General features: G+C 49.1%; 1 protein-coding gene across 6 annotated transcripts; it reads left to right on the top strand.

The window, feature by feature from the left end:
- The first annotated feature begins 225 nt into the window (after positions 1-225).
- Positions 226-7930, top strand: PDZK1IP1 (PDZK1 interacting protein 1). 6 transcript variants are annotated; one of them, XM_045477261.1, is made up of 5 exons: positions 788-806; positions 1487-1663; positions 4813-4921; positions 6783-6878; positions 7501-7930. In XM_045477261.1, the coding sequence occupies exons 2-5, from the start codon at positions 1597-1599 to the stop codon at positions 7571-7573; spliced, it is 345 nt and encodes a 114-aa protein (XP_045333217.1). In that variant the 5' UTR covers positions 788-806; positions 1487-1596; the 3' UTR covers positions 7574-7930. The 6 variants fall into 6 exon arrangements, with proteins under 6 accessions (XP_045333212.1, XP_045333217.1, XP_045333213.1 ...); XM_045477259.1 differs by lacking the exon at positions 788-806 and adding an exon at positions 1156-1272; XM_045477256.1 differs by lacking the exons at positions 788-806; positions 4813-4921 and adding an exon at positions 226-343.
- The last annotated feature ends 18396 nt before the right edge of the window (positions 7931-26326 follow it).

Genomic DNA, 26326 nt, shown 5'->3' with positions numbered 1-26326 from the left:
AAGAAAATATCCTGATGTTTATTAAATTCAACCCCATTCCTTGCATACCAATCAGTGATTCCCTAGCTATTCATTAACACAAATGGTGACTACTCTAGCCAAACTTTGGGCCAGAAGATTCTGAGGACTCCAAGTTGGGGTTAGGGAGGGAGAACAGGACATATATGGATGTATCACTCAAGTCCGAGCTGCATTCCCTCAGACCACCTGCGTCACCCCATCTTTGGATGATGGTGGTACCTGCTGTGCTTGAATGTGTAGACACAGGAAGTGGGGATGCGGCAGAACACGTGACTGCTGCCCCTGGCAGAACCATCTTGCTATAGAAAGGATTGCCCATGAGGTCCTGTGAGCAGCGGCTTGGTGGCTTCTGGGCAGGGGGACCGTGGAGGGCTTTCTGGGGACACTCCCTCTGAGGCATTGCCCTGGTGTGCTGGGTCCTCGGTTCTTGGTGTCTGTGGAGTGAGACTCTCAGCATCTCTGGCTTCCTGTACTCCTGGGGAGGGGTGAGGCAAGGAGACCCAGCATGACCTTTGGTCCCGGGCCTGGACAGGTACTTGGGTCATTCTTAGTTCCTTAGCTGGAGGGTCAGACGGACTCCACGTGACCCTGCGGTTTGAATGCCCAGGGCTTCCGGAACTTCTATTGGATCTTTCCATTTGGGGGTGTCCTTTCTTTGCCTCCATGGCAGGGCTGTGTTCACCCGCTAGTCTCCCTGTGTTGGGTGGGGGTGGGTCAGAACGTGTGTATAGAGGCCTCTGACCGAGCCTTGACCTTGTCACAGGGAGGTTCCACCCAGCTTCCAGGTACCACATGTGGGGCCAAGAGGAAAGCTGAACTGGGCCAGGACAGCTGGGTTGGGTAGGGAAGGCTGGGGACTGGGACCTTCAGGCCCACTGTCATGGTCCCCATGGGGGAGGGTGGATTATAGAGCTACTGAGCTAGGCCAGGGATGGAGGGACAGAAGCCAAGGCTGAGTCCCAAGACTGGAGCCCCTTGGTCTGGTTGGGTTGAGTAGAGACAGGTGAGGGGGAGAACAAGAAATAGACCAGGCTGAGGGGGAGGGTCAGCTTTGACCTTTCCCTAGCCACTGGGGTTTTCCCCAAGCTCCTGCTGAGCAGCCAGACAACAGATTTCTTAATCCCACTGTCAGCCTTCCAAGATGCCCCGCCCGCAGGAGCAGTAATGTGTCACTCCTTTCCCCAGAGCCCAGCCCTGCTGCCAGGAAGGGGGAAAGCAGACACAAAAACTGGGGAGGCCGGGGGCTTGGAGGTGAGGCACCAACTCTCTTCCTGTCTCCCTGGTCCTCAGACCTGCTTTCTTATCCAGCCTCTGAAAGATGACCTCGAATGCCAGCTTGAGTGGGCAGGGCACCGGCCAGGGGAGGCCAGGCCTGGAAGCTCATTACCATGGGAGGGAGGGCGGTTTCTCTCCACCTCCCCTCCTTCCTCCCTTGCCGCCTTCCTTACTTGCGCCTCTTCTCCAGGGCCAGACTAAGCCTGGGCTGATCTCAGGCAGACACCGACAGACTCCACGGCAGCTCCAGGAGCCCAGATACCAGCAGCCAGAGAGAAGGCCCAGAAGCTTCCTGCAGCCATGTCGGCCCTCATCCTGCTCATTCTGGGCCTGTTCACGGCAGTGCCACCCGCCAGCTGTCAGCAAGGTAGCGTGGGACTGGGCCTGCCGTGGTGGCTGTGGCGAGGAGGGCTGGGCTGGGTGGTGGAAACCCAGGGGAGGATGGGGTGGTCCTCTGGCCTCCCTCACCACCCTGGACACATACAGTTGGGAAGGAGAAGCAGGATTTGGGCTCACTGGAGGAACCTCCAAAGGCAGAGATCTCTGAGCAAGGCTTCTGTCTGGGACTTGTTTTCCACGAGTGAGGAATGCAGGGTGGGGAGGTGGGGGGGGGGGGGGGGACTAGAGACCTAGAGGAGTTGAGACCCAAGATCTAGGAGCAGGAATTGCCTTAGAGATGGCAGGGTCCTGAGGACAGGGGGTCAGGGGCTACAAGGAAGGAGGGAGGGGCCCAAGCAACCCCCCAAACGGCAGGCTTGTTCCAGGGGAGGGGCAGTGTTGTCCGGGGCCTGCTTCCTGGGCTTGGGAAGAGGACAGTGCCCCAGTGTGGTCCCCACCGCGTACCTGAGATTTGTCCAGCTCTGCCTATGTCTTGTAGCCTGGAGAAAATCACTGGCCCTCTTTGAGACTCCGTTTTCTCATCCATAAAACGAGGACTGTAAACTTGCCCTGCCTACTTCCCAGGGTTGCTGCCAGGGCTGGGGTGCAGGAAAGTTTCACACCAGTGAGGAGCCACACCCTGAGATCTGGAAGTGTGGGGGACTCAGCAGGTGGGATTTGGGTCCAGAGAGGACCGGCAAAGATGTTTCCAGAGTACCCCTCCCTTGCAGGAGCCCTGAGCTTGCATGCACGTCTACTTCCCTTCTGCCTTGCAGTCTTGGCAGCCCTCTTAGAAACAAGATCAGAGGGGTCGAGTAACTTGTGTGAATCACACAGCAGAGCAAGAAGGGATGTAGCCAGGGTGCAGGAGCTCCTGGCTCCAGGGGCCCAGACCAGGTTTACCACTCACCACTGACAAAATCCAAAGGCGGAGAGACGAGTGGTGGGGAAACAGGAAAGGGATTTATTTCAGTGAGGCCGACACCAGGAAGACGGTGGACCAGAGTCTCAAAGACTATCCCTAAAGTGGAGAAAAGACTTCCAGGTTTATGTAAGGAAAATGTGGGACAAAGGTGGGTGGGTACCTGCAGGTGGGCAGTGAAGGTCAGGTCTTTGTCTTGGGGTCAATCACAGAGGTCTTGCTGGCTCAGGGCAGTCCTGATTTCTTGAGAGGGTAGTTTTGGTTTCCTTTGGAGACGCTTTGCCCTCAGGGTATTTTGCCTGACTTGAGAGATAAGCTGGAAAGAAGAACTTAATCAAAGTGAAAGTTTGAGGTCGAAAGGGAGGATGGTTGAGTCCTCCTGCAGGGACAGAACTCAGATCACCTCTGTCTCCAGGTTCTGACCCTTGTGCTATATGTTCTCTTCAGAGCCACCTGGAAGGAGAAGCAGGGACTGGAGTTCCCTGTGTGTCTGGAGGGAGTTGGCTGAAGGGTCTGGAAGAGGCAGGGAGGGGCCTCCCAGGGCTTGAGGCCTAGTCACTGACCTGAGGAACCATTGTTTCTTGGGCAAACAATGAAGCCAAAGCACTGCTTTTTGGCAAGTATGGAAGTCAAGATAACCACACTGACCTGGCGACAGGCTAGAGAGTTCCCAGATCCCTCCCTTGTCCCCAGTACCTAACTAGGCTCAGAGAGGAGGCAGAGCCTTCGCTGCAGCAGGAGAGCTTTAGGGTAGACTCAAGGAAGGACTTTTGAGTGAGAGTGAGGCAGAGTGAGGTTTCTGATGCCCAGCCTGGGCCCCTCAAAGTACAGGATGACACTAGGGATGCATGTGTTTTAGCCTGGAGGCAAGACCCTTCGGGAGCCTCCTGCTGGCCTCTGTCCCCTCCTGAGACCTGCCTAAGACTGCATGTCTGTCCTCTGCAGGGTCAAGCTCCCTCAGGCTCATGGAACACAGTCATGCCTGGGGGAGGGGAGAGCCCTTTGGGGCAGCCAGTGACTGAGGGCAGAGATTCTGGGAAACCATGAGGGTTAAAGGTGGTGTCGAAGGTCAAGGGTCAAAAGATAGAGAAGGTGGGGGTCACCTGGGTGACTCAGTCGGTTAAGCCTCCGACTTCGGTTCAGGTCATGATCTCACGGTTCAAGACTTCGAGTCCCACATCAGGCTCTCTGCTGCCAACACAAAGCCTGCTTCAGATCCTCTATATCCTTCTCTCTCTTCCCCTCCCTGCTCATGTTCATTCTCTTCCTCTCTCAAAAATAAATATAAAAAAAATTAAAAAGAAGAAAAAAAGGTAGATGGATGGGGCCTCAACCTGGTCTCTGGCCTAGTCCCAGAGGCATCCAGCTGGAGAAGACAGAAGGGGAGCAGCTTTTGAAGCTTTCTACCTGGGCCCCACGACCTGGAGGAGAACTTGCCCTTCTGCCTTGCCTTTCCAAAGGTGTTCTGTCCCCGCCATCTCTCAGGCACCCCGGCACCCCTGGCTGAGCAGTCTTGCCTGTCCCACGCTCCCACCCCCTACCTAGTATCAGAGCAAAGTCATTACAGAACAGGATCTTCCAGATGCCAGACCCGCCCTCTCACAGGGAGATGGGGAGATACCCTCAGCTGGCAAGGCCCAGGCCGGCCATCCAGAGGGCTGCTCTTTGGTCCTTGGGGCCCAGACACTTGTAGGGCGTCCTGCATGTGACTCACGTGGAGGGATAGGTGGAGGCTCTGGGCTGTCCCTCCTTGGCTCCTCATTTCTTCTTTGAATTCTTATTTTCCAACTATCGTCCCTTTTTTTTTTGTTTTAAAGTTTATTTATTTATTTTGAGACAGAGAGAGACAGAGAGAGAGAGAGAGAGAGAAAGAAAGAGAGTCCCAAGCAGGCTCTGCACTGTCAGCGCAGAGCCCGATGTCCACGCAGAGCTCATGACCTGAGCTGAAGTGGGAAGCTTAACTGATAGCCATTCAGGTGCCCCGCCACCACCGCCCCCCCCCCCCCCCCCCATCATCCCTTACTTAAGCTCAGTGGGGTCAGGTCGGTCCTCCTTGCCAGCCCTGCTGCCTCAGAATGTCTCTTCTGGTCCTGGCAGCAGGCTGACGGCCTGTGACACAGGCTCTAGCCCTTGCTCCCCTCCCCGCCCCCCATTCTGCACTTGCAGCCCCCACTGCTGCCGAGCCTGCTGCAGCATCCCTGCTCCCCTCTTTCCAGGCCTGGGGAACCTGCAGCCCTGGATGCAGGGCTTAATCGCTGTGGCTGTGTTCCTGGTCCTGGTCGCAATTGCCTTTGCTGTCAACCACTTCTGGTGCCAGGAAGAGCCGTGAGTGCTGTGGGGGTGCTGGGGTCTGGGCTGGGCAGGCAGGGCAGGCCCCAGGACCACCACTACTGCTCTAGTAGTGGTGAGGAGGGCCTCGGAGACCCGGAGTCCAGTCCTGTCACGGTGCAGAAGTGACACTGAGGCCCAAGTTCTCTAGGACTGGCGCTCGGGCTCGCCGGCCCCCAGACACTGCTCTGTTGGCCTCCATGGTTCTGCGGGCTTTGGGGACAATGTCTTCTCTTCTCAAGGTCTCAGTGTTTCTATCTGTAGAGTCAGGACACTGGCTTAGCCTGTGATGGGGGTTGTGAAAATCTCTGGGAAGAAAGGCTCCGTCTTTCTTCAGGGTCAGGTGCTGTGCCACGTGCAGGGGTCCAGGGGGGCAGTGGGACAGACACAACCCCTCAACTCTCAGGTTCCCAGACCGGAAGACAAGGAGTGATCCCAGTGCAAGTAAGGGAGAGCAGACTGCAGTGCTGGGCCTGCCCTGGTCTGGGGGGCCGGGGATGGTAGTCCAAGAAGGCTTCCAATTGCATGTTTATTCTGAAGCCTAAAGAATGCAGAGGAGCGCCTCTCAGGATAGAGTAGCACGGGAAGAGCATTGCAGCTGATGGAAGAGGGCATCGAGGCCACCAGGGGTCCAAAGTGCAGGACACTGAGGTTGAGGGGGGTGGGCTGAAATCCAGTCCACTCTGTGCTGGCCGATCCTGGAATAAGGCTGCACCTGCCAGTAGCTCCCACGGAGGGGCCTGGTGCCAGGGTGCTAGCCAAGGCCCTGTGCAGCCCACTGCAGGAACACGAGCAGTCATGCATAGAGAGAAGGATAGGAGGCCTGAGATAGACTGGCAAGGTAGGCAGGGCCCGGGCCTGGCAGACCCTCGTACACCTATACCCCAAACTGTGGGCTTTATCTTCCGTGCAGTAGGAATCCGGTGAGAGCTTGTACGCTGGTCCTGGGATGAGAGTTGGCCTGAGCACAGCCACTCTGGCTGCTCCGTGGTGCATGCATGGGGTAGGGGCCAGTCTACAGGTGAGAAGGGCAGGGCGGGGGGCTGAGAGCATGAGGTCAGGAGAGAGTCTGGACTCTGGAGGGAGCAGAGGGGATAGAGAGGCACCATGTCTGACGGCTGTCTAGGGGTCTGGTCCCCAGAAGTTGGTGGATGGGGACGGCAGGGGGCAGGAGGAAGGAAGGACAAGGATGCGTCCAGGCTTCAGATAGTACCACTTACGGAGACGGAGCATGAGAGGCAGATCTCTGGGCAACTGCTGAGTTTAATTTGAGACATGCTAAGTCTGAGGTGCCTGTGGGGTGTCCAAGGAAGGACAAGCAGCGGTAAGAGTCCCCGTGACCCATGTAAGAATAGTTTCAGGTAGGCAGGAGCAGAGGCCACAGTCACTGGGTTTAAACTGGAATAAGAGGCCAGGAACTTTTTGTCAGAAATGTTATTTTTTTTTCAACTGATCCAAGCTCTGCCTTCAGTGGAAGTTGACCATGTCTGTACCTAATTCCCTGGGGAAAGCCCTGTGGAAATCTGGGCAGACACTAAATCTTGTTGGGTCTTGAGCTGAGGCCAGAAGGAAAATTGCACAAAGTGTGAGGCCTTGGATACATCTTTTGCAAATCTTGGACTGGGACCTGAGGCCCCCACCTTGGAGCAGGGAGAAGGGTGGGAAGGCCCATGGAGTGGGGCCAGAATCAGGCCACTGGCAGGGCCCCTACTGGAGAGAAGGGCTTCTGCCCAGGGCCAGCCACTGCTCTTGGACTCGTGAGAACCAGAGCTTAGAAAGGCCTGATTAGGCAAGGGGGAGGAGGGAGAACAAAGAGGGTAGGGACCTAGGGAGCCCTACTGATGAGCCCCATCCATAGGGAGCCCATGAACACAGTCATGACCGTTGGAAACAAGGCAGATGGAATCCTGGTAGGGACAGACGGAAGGTACTCCTCGATGGCGGCCAGCTTCAGGTGAGATGACGGTACAGGGTAACCGCCCTGCGCTCCAGAAGGACCAGATGCTTCTGAGGGGTGGGAGGGGGCTAGAAGGTGGGAAGGCAGGGAAGGAGGAGGACTCATGTGGGGAAGGGCTCAGTGAAGAGAGGAGCTCAGGGAGGTGGCAATGGGGGCTTTGTGAGGGTGCAGGGCTCCTTGGGGACCTGAGGCTCAGCTGGGGAGAGGGCCCAATAAGGGGGTAGGGACGGGTAGGGGGAGCAGCTCACAGGCAGACTGGGATTCATAGGGAGGAGTGCAGCGGGGGAAGGTGACTCTGAAGGGATGAGTCGGGGGCACTCAATGTGGAGAGAGGGGTGAGTAGGGGAGGCAGCTCAGTATGGAGGTGGACTCCATGAGGGGGTTGCTCAGTGGGGGCCCCGTGGGGGAGGGGCTCAGTGTAGGAGAGAGATGGGGCTCAGGGAGGGGTGCTGAGAGGCCTTCAGTCTCAGGTGCACCTGGGACCACATGTGGGCAGGGGAACCCCTTCTGGCACTCAAGGATTATTTATTCTGGAAGATACTGCCGTCACCAGTGCAGGATAAGGCAGGGAGAAGGGGATGGGCTGGAATGGGTGGTGACCCCTGTCATCCTCTTTCAGGTCCAACGAGCACGAGAATGCCTACGAGAATATCCCTGAGGAGGAGGGCAGGGTCCGAAGCACCCCCATGTGACCCCCGCTTGCCTGTGGGTCCCAGCCATGAGCCCAGGTGCCTGTGATGGATGCCCAGATCACCACTCAAGCCGCTCCTTCTCTGTGTAGGAATCTACAGTAAGGGGCCGACTCTTCCAACCCCACACTGCCCACCTTCTCTGGAGTGGTCACCAGCCAAAGTCGAAGCTCAGGCTGTATCCAGGTTGGGGCTCAACTATGGCTCTGGGGGGTTTCCTAGGAGGTCTCCCACCCAATTCAATTCAGAAGACCCTTTTGAAGAGGACAGTCAGCTCATCACCTCCTGCCTTGCCTCATACCATCTTCCTCTAACCTTGGAAATGCCTCTTATTTCTGTGAAATAAAGATGTTTCGTATTTCCAGGCCTGATGCTCCCAGGGCTCAGAAAGAGCCCCTCAGGTTTACAGCCAGGCCCAGTCTTGCTTTCTGAATCATGACAATCACCTTCCAAAGCCACTGTCATGGTGACTTTGGAGGGTTATCCAGGAAGCCCTCTCTGAGAGGCCCATGGGGCTAGGAAGTTCAGCCACTCTACCCTCAGCACCCCTCCCCTGACCTGCTCTTAACAACTGTGATTCTGGACCCTTCTTGGTGCAGCAGCATTCCCCTTCCCTATCCTATCCTCCATGTGGCCTGATTGCTGGCGGTTCACTCATCCCTCATCCAGCCAGCTCTAGCAAGCTCCAAGAGTCTTGGGCTAGGACTCAGGAAGCCCAGCTTTGAGTGCCTGTCCCCTGCTGGCTTACTGTGTGACTTTGGGAGAGCTATAGTCCTCTCTGAGCTCAGCTTCCCCTCTGGGGATGGTTTGGCCAGTCTTGCCACAGAGCTGGAGTAGAATCATCCTCACAAGTGCCACTGACTCCTAGTTCTGGGTGGGGGTGGAGTCAGGGAACTGGGTCCCCAGGAGAATGAAGCAGGAGGGAGGCAGGGGAGGAGGCGTACTTAGCAGGCTGGCTGACCCTGGAGGCCCCTCATCCCTGTGACTGTCATTCTTATGGGAACAGGCAGAGTCGGGGGCAAGTGGGTGACAACCCGAGACCCACCCAGGAGCACTCCCGGATCTAGAGGAGTGGGGCTAGAGGGTAGGAGGCAGTCCACCTTGTCCCAAAGATCTCCCTCTGCCAGCTGTCTCAACGCATCACAGCTCCCTAGCTTCACCATTTCAGCCATTGCCTTGCTGTTCAAAGGCTTCAGCCAGATACTCAGGGAGAGATCCATCTGAAATCTGAATTAGCCTTTCTCACCGCACGGAGGTCTAGTTTGCAGCCTGCAGCAGTGGGAAGAGCCCTGAGAAGAGGGACGGCAGGCCTACCCTTGCCTGCTGTGTGACTCAGGACAAGTTGCCTTCCTTCTCTGAGCTGAAGCTCAGAGAATTGTGGCTGTGCTCATGTAGACAGAGGCCTTCTTACCCACCTCTGTCAGTTTAAACTCTGCATATTCCTTTTTCTTGGCCCTGCCAAGGTTCTTTTTTGTCTAGGAAGTCCTCCCTGACTAGATCAGAGGGCAGAACCAGGGGGGCAGCCAGACCAGCCTATTCCTGAAGGAGAGATGGAGGTTACTTGAGGGCCTCTGCTAAGGCACAAACACCCCCTTCTTCCTTTCTAGCCTCCTTGGTCTGAACCTTTTGGCTGCCTGCATTCTTCTGGCAGGAAGCTCCGTTCCTTCCCCGCCCCCGCCCCTTGTCCCTGAGGGGTGGAGGTGGGTTCAGAACTGGCCCCACAAGCGCCCTGCCAATGCTCAGCAAGTGAAGCCCCGCCCCTCTCACCTGTGAGGCTTCCCAGCAGGAGCCCGTGGCAGTTGGGCCGTCGCTGTCCTGCCAGGTTCCTGGGGCAGGCCACCCTCTCCCTGCCTTGGCCTCTTTGGGAGGCTCCCTAGCCCCCTCTCCATGGTGGAAGGACCAGGATGGTGGGAACCCTGGGGTCCTTGCAGGTGTCGCGCTGGCACTGACCTTCCCCCACCCCATGTTCTTGCCCTGGCAGAGGGCAGGGGGCATGGGGCTGCCGGCCCCAGAGCCCCCAGTCCTTATCGCCGGTTCCCACCTGCCAGCCTGGCCAGATGAGGGAGGGAAAGGAGGCTGGGCCCGGGCCAGGGCGGTGCTTAATGACCCTCCGGGGCCTAATCTCAGGCTGGCAGCCGCTGAGTGGCTCAGGCTTGCTCCTGGAGGAGGCTGATAACACACCAGCTGGGCCCCCCACCATCTATCGGGGCTGCACAGCCAGTCCCAGGGGGCGGCGATCAGGGGGCCTGGGGAAGGGAGCCTCTGGGCTGGGGCAGGTTGGGAGGCGAGCTCCCCCCGGCCAGCCCCCGGGGGGAGGGGATTCTGATCGCCTTGAGTGACAGATAAGGGGAGGGACTGGAGCGGCGGGCTGGCCCGGCAGGACACCCCCCCCCCCCCCCCCCCCCCCCCCCCCGCCCCGCGCCGAGGCCCTTATGTCTTCACAACTTCCTGCTCCTTCCCCACCCTTTTCTCCCACCCAGTCCTGGTCTCCTTTTTTGCCCCCCCCCCCCCCCCGCCTTTATCCATCTCTGTCTGTTTCTCTTTATGAGTGCACCTCTTGGCCTCTGCTTTTATCTCCATCTTCCTGTCTCTTCCGTCTCCTTCTTCCACCTGAGCTAGTGCTCACCGGCTCCTCTCTCCCCTTGCATCCTTTCTGTTTCCAGGAGGTTCCCTGTGTTGCCTCTTCCCCCGCGGGCCCCACCTGCCAGGCTTCCCTGGTGCCTATCCCTTGGCTGGGGCAAGTCCCTTGCCCTCCCTCACTGCAGTTTCACCTCTCAGTGTGGCGCCATCTACCGCTGATCTGTCCACCTGCTCTCTGGGCCGAAAGCCCAGGTTGCCCAGGCCCTGGCAGGGAGACCAGGAGATTCTCCTACTGCTATAGGGCCTTCTTGCTCCTCCTGCTTCCTGGAACAGGGCTTGCACCTTTCTTTTTCCTTCTCTACCTAAAACGTGTGAATTTCACAGGGTTACATTATAGGTTACATGAAGCTCGGCCACTTAAGGCTCCGCCCAGGAACTGCAGAGTTGAAGGTAGATGGCAGCACTGCTTACTTCAATTAGACTGGAAGAGGAACTTCCAGTCTGGAATTGGTTTCAAAAAAAAAAAAAGGCAGTGGAAATCTATCTCGAGTGTCACCCGTTATGGGACAGAGTGCCAGGTGGTTGGAATGATTTTCAAGATTGCTTCCCTTACGCTCAGTGTAACATGAGTAGAAATACAGGAGCCATCAGATCAAGAATACTGCTCACCAGGGATTCCTCCCCCAGCTTAGGGTACAGGTGGGGTTGGGGATGCAGAGTGGCACTCCAGGAGTGACCCTAGTGACACACACACACACACACACACACACACACACACACACTGTCTTGTCCCCTTGAACCAAGTTCACAGGTGAACCACACAGTTGAAGCTGTCAGAACCTGCTCTGGGACCAATGTGGGAGGCATCTATCCCCCTCCAAGTCTGTCCCAGGGCCTGGAGCCCCCAGCTGGGTGTCCTCTCCATTTCTAGTCCCCAGAAGTACACACAACGGCCAAGAGCTTGAGCTTGAGAATCATGCAGACTCTGGTTCAAATTCCATCTCTGTTCCTCTCTGCTTGTGGACCACCTAGCACCTTTAGTGCCCACTGACTTGCCAGTAGGATTGGTTCTGTTGTGTCTTCCCTGCAGGGCTGCTGGGAGGAAACAGAGATAATATATGCTATTACTGCAGCTGTCATTTGCCAGAAAGCCCCCTAGGTGCAGCAGAAAGTCCTTCCCCACCCCAGGGCTGGGCATTCCCCTGGGTTTTTCCAGCCATTTCTGCACACACCACCCTGTGACCTGTTTAATTGTGAGGCCTGGTTGCTCCTCAAGCGCAGGAACAGGGTCACTTCCCTCTGCATCACCGGCACCTTGGGCAGGGCTGGACTCAGGGGAAGGGAACCCCTAGGTGTGCTGAGGAAACCCAAAGGAAGGGGCTAAGCCTAGTTTTCCATCCAGGTGTATGTCTGTCCATACCCTTCAGCCCATATAGGTGCAGACACACTGCACACACACGCACTCACTCTTTCACGGTTTCTGATTGGAGGTTGTGGGGTCAGTGATGAGCCAGCCCCCCTGAACATCCATGCTCCACCCAGCCAAGTCTGTCTGCCTGTAGCCTCGGCTGCCATCTGGTGGCTGCACACTCAACAGGAAGGGAGATTCAGCAGAGCTTTTGAACTTGAGCGTCAGGCAGGGCTCTTCCTCCTTACTGCTGTACTGGAGGCTTTCCCAGGGCATGGCTCCAGGGACCCCACACCCCCACAGGTTGTGCCAGCAACGTCCTCAACTTCCTGTAGGCTTCAAGGGCACCGGCCTCCAGTGCTCCCCTCCTTGTGGTCCCAAAGGCCAAGACTGTGAGTCCCTTAGGTTGTAAGCACTACTGGTGGGGGCCAGGCTCTTGGGGGCTTCGTCCTGATGACACACATCTTTTTCTCTCAGACATGGTATAGGAGCCCAGTGGCTTCTGCCCTGGGGTGCTACTCCAGAGGACAAGGGATGACAAAGGTTCTTGGATATGTTCCTGGGAGACCCCCTGGAAAAGCAGAAAAGAGGAAGCTTGATGTGTGTGAGAGAGAGACAGAGAGAGAGAGGAGAAAGTGCGAGAGACAGAAGTCAAGGACAAGTTCCAGTATTGTCCTGAGCAAGGTGCAAGGTGGGGGAGGCTGGGACATTGAGTTGGGTTATACAGGCTGTGTCTCCACTAACTGGGCCCTGCAAACTGGTTTGGGCCTGTGTCTGCCTGCAGGGAAGGGTGCTTTTCTCCAATTCTCACAAAGGCACCATACAGGCTAGTGAATGGCGCTGGGAATGGCAGGCGCCAGGGAGGAGACAGGCAAGAGTGCATGTGGGGGTAAGGTTGCATTTATTGGCAGTGGAATCTGGGGATGGACTAGAGGGCAAGGTGGGTACACAGTTCAGGTCTGAAGCTCGGGTGAGCAGTTAGTGGTTGAGCCAGACATTTTGCCTTTTCCAGTTGGATGCCCACTGGGAGGTTAAGACCCCAGGTCTGGATCAGGCAGCCTAGATACGGCGCTGCTTGGACACTAAATACCAAGAGATCTTGGATGAGTGAACTCAACTCACTAAGCTCAGTTTACTCATCTGTAAAATCGGAGGCAGTAAATGGTATCTATCTAATAACAGATGTAAAGATTAACAGAAACGGTGCACGTAAGACACATAGAGTAGCGCCTAGCCCACATTTAGTGTGCAATAAATGTTAGCTGTTGTTTTTATTTCTACTATCATTACAGGATGAGGAATTGCATGCAAGACCACAGTGTGTCAGAGCTAGCAAAATATTTAGAATGATTTAGCCCAGTTTGCTAATATTGTACTGTGGAATCTGAAGCCTGAGATCATGTACCGAATTGGGGTGAGAGGTAGCTAATGAGTACATGCCTGGCTAGTGAGTACAGAACATGCTGGACCCAGCTGCCCTTCTGGACTTCTGGAGGCACCGGCATAATGGAGCTGGTTATGTGGCTTTGTTCTGCATCGCTGAGGCCGGTACAGTTCTGCACATGGACTTTGCAAATGAATAACCAGACTCTTGACCGGTTCTGGCCATGAGCTTGGGCATGTGGGATGGGGGTGGTGAGGACAGGTACTGACAAAGTGGGGAAAGGGTCAGGGGGGAGGAGGAGAGGGAGAGATGGGGAGAAGCTGATGGAAGCATCTTCCAGACCCCAAAAGCTAACAAGCTGGAGCAAGAGACCGGGAAGAGCCTTCCCTCAAATCCAAACACAGTGATGGTGGTGGCACTGCTGGTTTTTACATGGAAACTGAGGGTTACTATATAGCAGAGAGGACACTTTCTGATTGGAGCCTCATTCTTATCACCTACCAGGTGGATATAACTGGGCCCATTTTCTCGAGGAGAAAATGCAGACACAGAAAGGGAGGTGGCTTTAGCGACACTGGCCTAGTTATTGGTATTGGGCTCTGGTCTTTTGACTTTATTTTAAATTTTTTTTTGAAGTTTACTTATTTATTTTGAGAGAGAGAGAGGGGGGAAGTGAAGCTGGGGAGGGGCAAAGAGAGGGAGAGAGAGAATCCCAAGCAGGCTCCGTGCTGTCAGTGCAGAGCCCAATGTGGGGCTCGAACCCACGAACCAACTGTGAGATCATGACCTGACCTGAAATCAAGAGTTGGATGCTTAACTGACTGAGCCGCCTAGGTGCCCCTAGTCTTTTGACTTTAAGTCCATTGTTAATTGTCCCCTATCATAGAGTTCTCTGTAGTGTGTGTGTGTGTGTGTGTGTGTGTGACATTGGAAGCTGAAGAAAACAGTGTTTGCCATTGCAGAGCTAACTGTGTTTGGAAAGATGCATCTGGGCAGGTGGAAAGGGATCCCTTCGTGTCTAAGAAGAGTGGTCCACATTTGCCAGTTCTGTCTCCATCCTTCCTACCTGCTCCTCAACTTTGTAGCCTCAATTTCAGCTGCAGCACTGCTGAACTGCCCTCACCAAGTGTATTAGAGTCCCATTTTCTTGTTGCAAGGTGATCCTTCTGCTCACAACATAATGGGATCATGGCCATTTTCTCTGCAGCCTCCTGGCTCCTGATCACGTGTCCTCAGTTCACCAGGTTCCCACAGGCCTGTTGGTTCATGTTGGGTCATTGGCGTTGCTCTCTGTGAACGTGGAACTGTGAGGCAGAGACCACATCTGTCTTGTTTATTGTAGTGTCTGAGTGTCCAGCACAGGCCCAGAAAACTGGGGGTCTCCAGTACATGTTTGTTGAAAGAATGACATGGGGATCTCATGCATTCAGTTCATTCTCATTACTGCCCATGAAGTATCAACTTCCAGATCAACCCTTCCATCTGGTACCCACTTGCCTCCTGCACCACTCCTTAGGTGCCTCAGGTCCAAGTGGAATCCTGATCTTTCACCAACCTGAGTCCCCTGTTCTTGTTAGTGGCACCACTACTCATCCACCCAAGACAGTGACAGGATTCACACCGGATTTCCCTCTTTCAGCCTCACTCCAGCTCCCCTGTTTCAGGTCTCCAGCTCACCTGGATGTTTGCAGCCATTTTTCCTATGTTCCTGTTTTCAATCTTGCTGCATGCTCAAACCAGCCTCCACACTACCACTAGAGAGACTTGTCCCAAACACAGAGCCAACTGGGACCCAGCCCTTTACACCTGTGAGACGAACTCCACGGCTCCAGGCAGGTGCCGCTTAATGGTTGTGGGCATGAGCTTGAAGCCAGACTTCCCTGAGCAGATCCCTCCCTGTCAACTTTATATTAGTGTGATATTGGGTAAGTTCATAACAAAGGCACCTCAGTGTCTGAAGCTGAAAATCTAGGGTACAATTCCCATCATATAGGGTTGTGGTGAAAAGTAAATGAGTTAATATATGTACAGAAAGCATATAGTAAATACTCAAAGCAACAGCCATTATAATTTTCCTTTCTGTTGTGCCCGCAATATCTTGAGCAGCCAGTACATGGCCACACTGAGGGTCCTCTGTGACTTGGCTTCTACCTCTCCAGCTTCCCGTCTCCCCCTCTTGCCACATACTTTACACTTCTTAGAGTTCTCCAGTTCCCTCCCCTGTCACGCTGCTCCACATCTTAGTGCCTGTGTTGTTCATGTGCAGGGCTCATAGTTTTCCTTCTGCCAGCCTCATGTCCCCTCAGGATGGCTCTCTGACACCCCTTTCCCTCCCCACGCTCTATGTCTGTGAGCTCCTGGAGGGCAGGACACCCCCAGGACATCTGGCACAGTCCCTGCACAGAGCAAGTGGTTGGTGTTTGTGGAATGGGTCGAATATGTCAGCTAGTCCCAGATCAATTAAATCTATTGCATGACCTTGAGCAAATCACTTCACCTCTCTAGGACTCCATTTTCTTTTCTTTAAATGGACATTAAAAAGAGGATCTACTTCATATTTGTAGTGAGAGTCCAGTGTAAGGCCCTGGCATAAGACCTGGCATGCTGTAGTCTACGGTCACCATGCACAGCCATCTGCCAATCACTCACCACCTATTCCCACTGCCTACCAGCTATTGCTCACCCTATGCTCACTCTTTTCACCTGGCCCAATTGAGGGTATTAAAAATGGTTTTACCTCTTCCCAAAGGTCTTTCTTTACCAAATAGGGTCTGGAATTAGTCTGCAAGCCAGCTGGGCTGGGTGGACCTAGGCTTGGTTGACAGATCAACTGAGTCCAGTGGGCTCCCATTTGCCTGAAAAGAACAGCGTAGTCTCCCAGTCTCTGAAACCCAACTGTGCATCCCAGAAGACCACGTTCCCAGGTCTCTTTCTCCATCCACCCGTTCCTGATGTCCCAGCTCAGTCTGCAGTGGGGCCAAAGGTCTGGTTTCCAGCTATTCCCATGGATCTCTGCACTCTGACTTCTCTCTATCTGGATGACCCTAGTCATTGTGCCTTTTTCATCAAAGCCCTGAAGCAATAACCCTTCCTTAGGATAAACTCCCAGGAGTGGAATGACTCCATCAAAGAACATGAACATTTCTAAGGCTCTTGAAAGGCACATGCTTTCTATTAGTTTCCCTAAGGGTTGAATCCATTTACATTTCTCAGTTCTACCACAGTGTAAACCATAAGAGGATAGAGAAGATTCCAGTTTGCTTTGAGACCATTTTCCAGAAGTTCATTCACAAAATACAGTGCTTTCTTTTTGCAAATGTCTGTTCCTGTTATCGGCTCCCTATTGCTTGTAATATCTTGAATTGCCACCAGATGGCAAAGCTTAAACAGTCCCTGGGAAGATGGGTGCTGGACCAGCAACTCTCCTTTTCCTGAGAAAGAGGAGTCTGCTCAGCCTGGGGGTCTGAGTGGAGTGACCATTGATGGGATTCCAGGGGATTCCTGAGGAGACATGGGGGTGGCCCTAATGGATAGAAACCTGGCTGGAGTTCAGGAGTTTGGGATTCTACAACTGGCCCTACTCTGCCTCAAGTTTAGCTACCATTTCTTTAATTTTTTAAAGTGTTTATTTATTTTTGAGAGAGACAGAATGTGAGCAGGGGAGGCACAAAAAGAGGGGGGGGCACAGAATCCGAAGTAGGTTCCAGGCTCTGAGCTGTCAGCACAGAGCGCCACTCAGGGCTCTAACCCATGAGCCATGAGATCATTACCTTAGTGGAAGTCAGATGCTTAACTGGCTGAGCCACCCAGATGAACTTCTTCTTCTTTTTTTTTTTTTTAACTCTAATGTTTTATTTTATTTTGGGGAAAGAGAGTGTGTGAGGGGAAGGGGTAGAGAGGGAGACAGAAGATAGGAAGCCAGCTCTGCCCAAGCCTGATGTGGGGCTTGGACTCATGAATGGTGAGATCATGACCTCAGCTGAAGTCAGATGCTTAACCAACTGAGCCACCCAGGTGCCCCAGATACCATTTATTTCTTGAGAACCACCTGTCTGCTACTTTTTGTCCAACCATCACTGAAGAAGCATCCATCATTGGCATTTATGTATCATCATTATGGCAACTGGTTGTTTTATGCAAGTTTCAGGCAATGCAAAGCCCAAGACAAACCTGTGTGCTCACTGGCCACTAGAGAATATTTATTAAAATGGAGGTTTTTAAAAAATGTTTATTTATTTTTATAGAGAAAGAGCAAGCAGGGGAGAGAGAGAGAGAGAGAGAGAGAGAGAGAGAGAGAGAGAAGAGTCCAAGCAGGCTCCACGCTGTCAGTACAGAACCCCCCTTGGAACTTGATCTCGGGAACCATGAGATCATGACCTAAGCCCAGATCAGAGTCACATGCTTAACTGACTGAACTATCCCGGCATCCCTAAAATGGAGGTTTTGATGGCTGAATTTATAAACCAGGCATGGTGATGCAGGAAAGTGTGCTTTCCAAGGGGGATGATTTTGCTTTTGTTAAACACTGCTTCCAGGCAGAATTTGGAGATATTAGAAGAGAAAAGATGGGCCAGCATGCTAATGGATGAAATAGGTGATGGCGAACGAGTTTAGCCCCTTTTAGTCACTGACCTGTTCACCTAGGCACCACTCTGGTGACTGAAGGCACACTTCATAATGGTGTCCAGGGTCATTAGGAAATGTGTTCAAAGAAGTTCAGATATGGGTCCTGGGTAATGAGCCTCTCACATATGTCCTGGAAAGAGAGATGAAGATCACATCATACAAAATGCCTATCGGTGTCTATTGGTCCCTTTTTCTACATGTCCCTAATTCTCAAATTTTATGGTGGCTTTACAGCTTCTTTAGACTCTAAAGTAGAGAGAAATGAAGAGAGAGAAAATAAAAGTACAGTATAATTACAAGTATTATAAAGCAAAGCAACCCACAAACACTGAAAGGAAATGTGTCCAAATTGTCTACTTCTCACTAACTGCAGCATGAGGTTGCCAATATACTATTTGACTTCCAAAAGACAATTAACTCTTTAGCGAACCAACCAGAGCCTCTACAATTCATTGCACACAATGTTCATTTAATAAACACTCAGTAGAAATGCCAAGAAACAGTCTAATTGATCAAAAAGCAAAGGAGAATAACCTCAGACAACAGAAATAGTCCCATGAATGATCCAGATATTGAGTGGCCAGAGAGAGATATTGAAATAACTATGATTAATGAGTTTTAGAATATAGAAGAAAAAATGGAATCAAATCATTTAATCTATAAAAAAGAGTGAAATGAGAAAAAGAGAGTGAAATGGAAATTCTAGAATTATTTAGCGCACTTTTGTAGTTTGGGTCTATGTTAGAAAAGCAATTCTACTCACCATTACAGTTTATTGCGGTGAAAGGACATGCATTAAAATCAGCAAAGGAAAAGGCAGGTAGAGACTAGAAGTGAGATTCATGCTCTCTTCTTCCAGTGGAATCAATGAACAGAACTTGATTCTCCCAGCAATGACATGTGACAACACGTACAAAGAATGGCCCACCAAAGGAGCTCACCTAAGCCTTGGTGTCCAGGATTTATTTCTTGGGAGTCAGTAATATAAGAATGGAGAATGTGAATGACCATAGTTACTCAATCTTTCCAGTCTCTCCAGAGGTGGAAATGATACAGCGTGGCCTAAGGTCTCTACCATAAATCATTTTTTTAAATGTTTATTTATTTTTGAGAGAGAGAGAGAGAGAGAACGTGAGTGGAGAAGGGGCAGAGATAGAGGGAGACACGGAATCCAAAGCAGGCTCCAGGCTCTGGGCTGTCAGCACAGAGCCCGATGTGGGGCACAAATTCACAACCTGTGAGATCATGACCTGAGCCAAAGTTGGATGCTTAACCAACTGAGCCACCCAGGTGCCCCATCTACCATAAATTACTTTATTAGCAGAAACTCTCTTGTGTGGCCCAAGGTCCCAGGTGTACAAGGACATGTGGTGATGTAGGTTCTATTTACATAAATGGGTTAGCAAAAAGTTTAGGGTGGAAAGCTGCCACCATGGGGCAAAAGCACCTGAGGTTAGTTAGTGAGATATTGTAATGGGATCATGAGAAACTTGTTTTATCACCTGCAAGAAATTACTTTCCATCTGACACCAATATACTATTGTACTTCGATCACAAACTCCACTTGCCCCCCAGATCTTTTGCTTCTGACACACACAAGTTAATGATTACTGTTTGATTGTTTCCTCCAGGACCACGTGTGTAAGATCTTGTTTTCTTCATGTTCACCACGTGGGTAATATTTTGTGAGCTCAATAAATGCAGAGACAAAACCCTTGTTTGGGGCTCTTGTCTCCTCCTGGACATTAGCCTCTCTTGTATTCAATTCTGTACTGCTCTCTTTATGGACAAGAGGGTACTCCAGACTGATAGTCTTCAACAAAGACACTCATCAGGCAAGAGATTCTAAGAACTTAGAGCTTATTTCCCTAGAGTCTGTCAAAAGCCAGTCTGTTTTCTGGCATGTGTAGGGTTTGAACATCTCAAGCCTGATGAGTTAATTCTTTAGCGTGCAACCTTCTATTTTGCAAACTTCCCAACTTAGTTACTAGTTTGGTAGTTTTTTTTTATAGATACCCTAGGATTTTTAAATTGACTTTATTTTTAGAACAGTTTTATAATTATAGAGAAATTTTTTTTTAATTTTTTTTTTCAACGTTTATTTATTTTTGGGACAGAGAGAGACAGAGCATGAACGGGGGAGGGGCAGAGAGAGAGGGAGACACAGAATCGGAAACAGGCTCCAGGCTCTGAGCCATCAGCCCAGAGCCCGAAGCGGGGCTCGAACTCACGGACTGCGAGATCGTGACCTGGCTGAAGTCGGACGCTTAACCGACTGCGCCACCCAGGCACCCCATATAATTATAGAGAAATTGACAAGATAATACAGAATTCCCATATACTACCCCACACCCAGTTTCTCCTATTACTGACATGTTACATAAATGTGATACATTTGTTACAATTAATGAACCAATATTGATAGATTATTATTAACTATTGTCAATAGTTTATATTCATATTTTCTTGGTTTTTGTCTAATGTCCTTTTTCTGTTCCAAGATCCTATTCAGGATACCGTGTTGAATTTAGTTGTCACATCTCCTTTGGCTTCTCTTGGCTGTGGGAGTTTCATGGACTTTCCTTATTTCTGATGCATTTGATAGTTTGGGTGAATATGGGTCAGGTATTTTTTAAGATGCCTCATTATTGGAATTTGATATTTCTCTTGTGATAAGACTAGATCACAGGTTATTGAGAAAAAGACTAAAGACATTTTCACCACATCAGAGGTACTATTAAGCCACTCCAACTTATAAAGTACTATTCTAGAGTGAATTTTAAAATACTCACAAGACAGGGTAACTGGGTGGCTCAGTCAGTTGAGCATCTGACTCTTGATTTTGTCTTGGGTTATGATCTCACAGTTCATGGGTTCAAGCCCCACATCGGGCTCCATGCTGGCAGCATGGAGTCTGCTTGGGATTCTCTCTGTCTCTGCTTTTCCCCCAGTCACATGTGCATGTGCTTTCTATCTCTCTCTCAAAATAAATGAATAAACTTAAAAAAATCCTCACAAGCTAATATGGTGATCAAGGATGACTTAAGAGCACTTCTTAGCTTAACCAGAACATAGGGGATCCAGGAAATTCTGGTCATGGAGTCATGCTTAGCAAACCACCGAAACCAAGTCCCCACTGGACAAGTTTTTCCTTTGTAGATTGGAACAATAACACTATTTTATTTTATTTTATTTTATTTTATTTTATTTTATTATTGATTAAATAATTTACTTTTTTATTAAATTTTTATTTATTTTGAGAGAGAGAAATAGAAAGTGTATGGTGGGGGGCAGAGAGAAGGAGACAGAATCCCAAGCAGTCTCCGTGATGTCAGTGCAGAACCCGATACAGGGCTCGAACTGTGAGATCATGACCTGAGCTGAAATCAAGAGTCGGATGCTTAACCAAATGAGCCACCCAGGGGCCTCTACAATAACACCATTAAAAAGAATTTTTTCTTTTGAATGTTTGTTTATTTTTGAAAGAGAGAGAGAGAGCACAAGAAAGGGAGGAGCAGAGGAAAAAGGAGACACAGAATCCAAAGTGGGCTCCAGGCTCCAGGTTCTGGGACAGGGCTAAACTCACAAACCATGAGATCATGACCGAGCTGAAGTCACATGCTTAACCAACTGAGCCACCCAGGCGCCCATACAATAACACCATTTTAAAAGTGAGACATGATACTTTGAGCCAACAAACTGAAAAATAAAAATAATTCCCTATGAATTAAAATAATGTTATTCAACTGTGAACACAACTTTGAAGCACAAGTCAAAATATTTAAAGAAAATGAAGTGCTTTGAGCCAATTTATTTCATAGAGAAAAATTGTGATACCCTGATTCAGGAGATGGAAGGCTTCTGGTGGGTCTCACCCAGTAAGTTCATTTGCTTCAGAACCAAGGTTTTGGCTCTGTCATTATCTTTTGGTGAAATAGTTAAGAACAGGCAAGATGAGACAAGATGTTTTTAGTGGGAGGAAGGGATTTCATTCCTTTAAAAGAAGCTTACTCAGCACATAGGAAGTTACCCAAGGCTCGTAAAGCACACCGGAAAATCTTAGAAGGAACAAAGCTGAAGGCTCATAATCTGGGGATATTTTGTGTTTCCATCAGCAAGAGTGAAAAACCTCAGAATTCATAAGCCATCAAGTAATGAAGGGATTTTTGTCACAGTAGTAGGGCAAAATGAGACCTAGACTTAATGCTGCTTTGGAATGACAGAGCATGAAAGCAAGACTTTAAAGGATCAAACTGTCTCTGAGTAATTTAACTGCACTTTAGAATAAAGCCTTAGTGGCCAACAGTGGAATCAGATTATAGATTTGGAAGTAGATCAAATTAGGCATAACCAACATTAACAGAAGATGTAGGCAGAGTTATGCTATATATTCCCAAAGGCACCTGGTCAAAACCAATCAGATCAATGGAGAATCTTTATCAGTGCTTGTGTTAGTACTTGATGATCATGAAGAAGAAACCGTCTTCCTCATGTTAAGAAGTCATTCTTCATATATCAGCATTCACACAAGAGTGAGCAATGGGAGAGATGTGTGTAGGAACAGAAAAGGCCAACACTAGCAGATGAGAGAATGACCCTGGGATAGGGAAATCTGAAAGGTTGCCAGCTTCAGAGAGATTCCCAGAGGAAGATGCTAAAGCAGGCAAGGGAGACATTGGCAGCATCTCCTTGATCCAGAATCTTTTGTTTGACCATTTCTTGAGACTTGTATTGAAGGGTAGGAAGCATTAAACAGGTTATGTAAGTATGCTCAGAATTTTGAAGGAGGAGTCATAGCAGAAGGACTTACTTTCTGTTGAAAGACAGATGCCTGAAAAGCCTCAGCTTTGTCTTTTCAGGAACTCCTGACCCTGACTACAACTTTAGTCTGACTCTGTAGGGTCTTGGTTACCTTGGCAGTTAAAGCTGAGAGAAAATGGTAGACAGACAATTTGGTTAGTCTTTGGTTAAACTGAACAATTAGACAAATGAAAACTCAGATTTGAAGTTCTAATCCAGTGTATTTTTCAGGGTTCTCCAGAGAAACGGAACCAACACGATATAGATGATATAGATATAGATATAGATATGGATATAGATATCTCACTATATATATAATATTCTATAACATTTTTTGTGAGCTTATATATCCATATCTATGTCTATACATAAAAAATAAGGAATTAGTTCTTGCGATTATGGAGGCTGAGAGGTCTTTTTTTTTCAATATATGAAGTTTATTGTCAAATTGGTTTCCATACAACACTCAGTGCTCATCCCAAAAGGTGCCCTCCTCAATACCCATCACCCACCCTCCCCTCCCTCCCACCCCCCCATCAACTCTCAGTTTTTAAGAGTCTCTTATGCTTTGGCTCTCTCCCACTCTAACCTCCTTTTTTTTTTTTTTTTTTTCCTTCCCCTCCCCCATGGGTTTCTGTTAAGTTTCTCAGGATCCACGTAAGAGTGAAAACATATGGTATCTGTCTTTCTCTGGATGGCTTATTTCACTTAGCATAACACTCTCCAGTTCCATTCATGTTGCTACAAAGGGCCATATTTCATTCTTTCTCATTGCCACGTAGTACTCCATTGTGTACATAAACCACAATTTCTTTATCCATTTGTCAGTTGATGGACATTTAGGCTCTTTCCATAATTTGGCTATTGTTGAGAGTGCTGCTATAAACTTTGGGGTACAAGTGCCCCTATGCATCAGTACTCCTGTATCTCTTGAGTAAATTCCTAGCAGTGCTATTGCTGGGTCATAGGGTAGGTCTATTTTTAATTTTTTGAGGAACCTCCTCACTGTTTTCCAGAGTGTCTGCACCAGTTTGCATTCCCACCAACAGTGCAAGAGGGTTCCCGTTTCTCCACATCCTCGCCAGCATCTATAGTCTCCTGATTTGTTCATTTTGGCCACTCTGACTGGCGTGAGGTGATATCTGAATGTGGTTTTGATTTGTATTTCCCTGATGAGGAGCGATGTTGAGCATCTTTTCATGTGCCTGTTGGCCATCCGGATGTCTTCTTTAGAGAAGTATCTATTCATGTTTTCTGCCCATTTCTTCACTGGGTTATTTGTTTTTCGGGTGTGGAGTTTGGTGAGCTCTTTATAGATTTTGGATACTAGTCCTTTGTACGATATGTCATTTGCAAATATCTTTTCCCATTCCGTTGGTTGCCTTTTAGTTTTGTTGGTTGTTTCCTTTGCTGTACAGAAGTTTTTATCTTCATAAGGTCTCAGTAGTTCATTTTTGCTTTTAATTCCCTTGCCTTTGGGGATGTGTCAAGTAAGAAATTGCTACGGCTGAGGTCACAGAGGTCTTTTCCTGCTTTCTCCTGTAGGGTTTTGATGGTTTCCTGTCTTACATTCAGGTCCTTTATCCATTTTGAGTTTATTTTTGTGAATGGTGTGAGAAAGTGGTCTAGTTTCAATCTTCTGCATGTTGCTGCCCAGTTCTCCCAGCACCATTTGTTAAAGAGACTGTCTTTTTTCCATTGGATGTTCTTTCCTGCTTTGTCAAAGATTAGTTGGCCATATGTTTGCGGGTCTAGTTCTGGGGTTTCTATTCTATTCCACTGGTCTATGTGTCTGTTTTTGTGCCAATACCATGATATCTTGATGATGACAGCTTTGTAGTAGAGGCTAAAGTCTGGGATTGTGATGCCTCCTGCTTTGGTCTTCTTCTTCAAAATTACTTTGGCTATTCGGGGCCTTTTGTGGTTCCATATGAATTTTAGGATTGCTTGTTCTAGTTTTGAGAAAAATGCTGGTGCAATTTTGATTGGGATTGCATTGAATGTGTAGATAGCTTTGGATAGTATTGACATTTTGACAATATTTATTCTTCCAACCCATGAGCACGCAATGTTTTTCCATTTCTTTATGTCTTCTTCAATTTCCTTCATAAGCTTTCTATAGTTTTCAGCATACAGATCTTGTACATCTTTGGTTAGATATATTCCTAGGTATTTTATGCTTCTTGGTGCAATTGTGAATGGGATCAGTTTCTTTGTCTTTCTGTTGCTTCATTATTAGTGTATAAGAATGCAACTGATTTCTGTACATTGATTTTGTATCCTGCAACTTTGCTAAATTCATGTATCAGTTCTAGCTGACTTTTGGTGGAGTCTATCAGATTTTCCATGTATAATATCATGTCATCTGCAAAAAGCGAAAGCTTGACTTCATCTTTGCCGATTTTGATGCCTGTGATTTCCTTTTGTTGTCTGATTGCTGATGCTAGCACTTCCAACACTATGTTAAACAACAGCGGTGAGAGTGGACATCCCTGTCGTGTTCCTGATCTCAGGGGAAAAGCTCTCAGTTTTTCCCCATTGAGGATGATGTTAGCTGTGGGCTTTTCATAAATGGCTTTTTATGATCTTTAAGTATATTCCTTCTATCCCGACTTTCTCGAGGGTTTTTATTAAAGAAGGATGCTGAATTTTGTCAAATGCCTTTTCTGCATCGATTGACAGGATCATATGGTTCTTTTCTTTTATTAATGTGATGTATCATGTTGATTGATTTGTGAATGTTGAACCAGCTCTGCATCCCAGGAATGAATCCCACTTGATCATGGTGAATAATTCTTTTTATATGCCATTGAATTAGATTTGTTAGTATCTTATTGAGAATTTTTGCATCCATATTCATCAAGCATATTGTCCTGTAGTTCTCTTTTTTTACTGGGTCTCTGTCTGGTTTAGGAATAAAAGTAATACTGGCTTCATAGAATGAGTCTGGAAGTTTTCCTTCCCTTTCTATTTTTTGGAAAAGCTTGAGAAGGATAGGTATTATCTCTGCTTTAAACGTCTGGTAGAACTCCCCTGGGAAGCCATCTGGTCCTGGACTCTTATTTGTTGGGAGATTTTTGATGACTGATCAATTTCTTCACTGGTTATGGGTCTGTTCAAGCTTTCTATTTCCTCCTGTTTGAGTTTTGGAAGTGTGTGGGTGTTTAGGAATTTGTCCATTTCTTCCAGGTTGTCCAGTTTGATGGCATATAATTTTTCATAGTATTCCCTGATAATTGCTTGTATCTCTGAGGGATTGGTTGTAATAATTCCATTTTCATTCATGATTTTATCTATGTGGGTCATTTCCCTTTTCTTTTTGAGAAGCCTGGCTAGAGGTTTATCAATTTTGTTTATTTTTTCAAAAAACCACCTCTTGGTTTCGTTGATCTGCTCTACAGTTTTTTTAGATTCTATATTGTTTATTTCTGCTCTGATCTTTATTATTTCTTTTCTTCTGCTGGGTTTGGGGTGTCTTTGCTGTTCTGCTTCTATTTCCTTTAGGTGTGCTGTTAGATTTTGTATTTGGGATTTTTCTTGTTTCTTGAGATAGGCCTGGATTGCAATATATTTTCCTCTCAGGACTGCCTTCACTGCATTTCAAAGCATTTGGATTGTTGTATTTTCATTTTCGTTTGTTTCCATATATTTTTTAATTTCTTCTCTAATTGCCTGGTTGACCCATTCATTCTTTTTTTTTTTTTAATTTTTTTTAACATTTGTTTATTTTTGAGACAGAGAGAGACAGAGCATGAACGGGGGAGGGTCAGAGAGAGGGAGACACAGAATCTGAAACAGGATCCAGGCTCTGAGCTGTCCGCACAGAGCCTGACGTGGGGCTCAAACTCACGGACTGTGAGATCATGACCTGATCTCGACTGAAGTCAGCCACTTAACCGACTGAGCCATCCAGGTGCCCTGACCCATTCATCCTTTAGTAGGGTGTTCTTTAACCTCC

Source organism: Leopardus geoffroyi, chromosome C1 (genome assembly GCF_018350155.1).
Source record: "Leopardus geoffroyi isolate Oge1 chromosome C1, O.geoffroyi_Oge1_pat1.0, whole genome shotgun sequence".
Lineage (NCBI taxonomy): Eukaryota > Metazoa > Chordata > Mammalia > Carnivora > Felidae > Leopardus > Leopardus geoffroyi.
The sequence above is the reverse complement of the archived record's forward strand: the minus strand, read 5'-3'. Positions and strand labels throughout refer to the sequence as shown.

Excerpts from the sequence above, each read along its gene's own strand:
- PDZK1IP1 (XM_045477255.1), top strand. The coding sequence starts at position 1,340 with ATGACCTCGAATGCCAGCTTGAGTGGGCAGGGCACCGGCCAGGGGAGG. Across the intron at positions 1,664-6,782 it reads ACCCGCCAGCTGTCAGCAAG|GGAGCCCATGAACACAGTCA; the intron begins GTAGCGTGGGAC and ends CCCCATCCATAG. Across the intron at positions 6,879-7,500 it reads TCGATGGCGGCCAGCTTCAG|GTCCAACGAGCACGAGAATG; the intron begins GTGAGATGACGG and ends ATCCTCTTTCAG.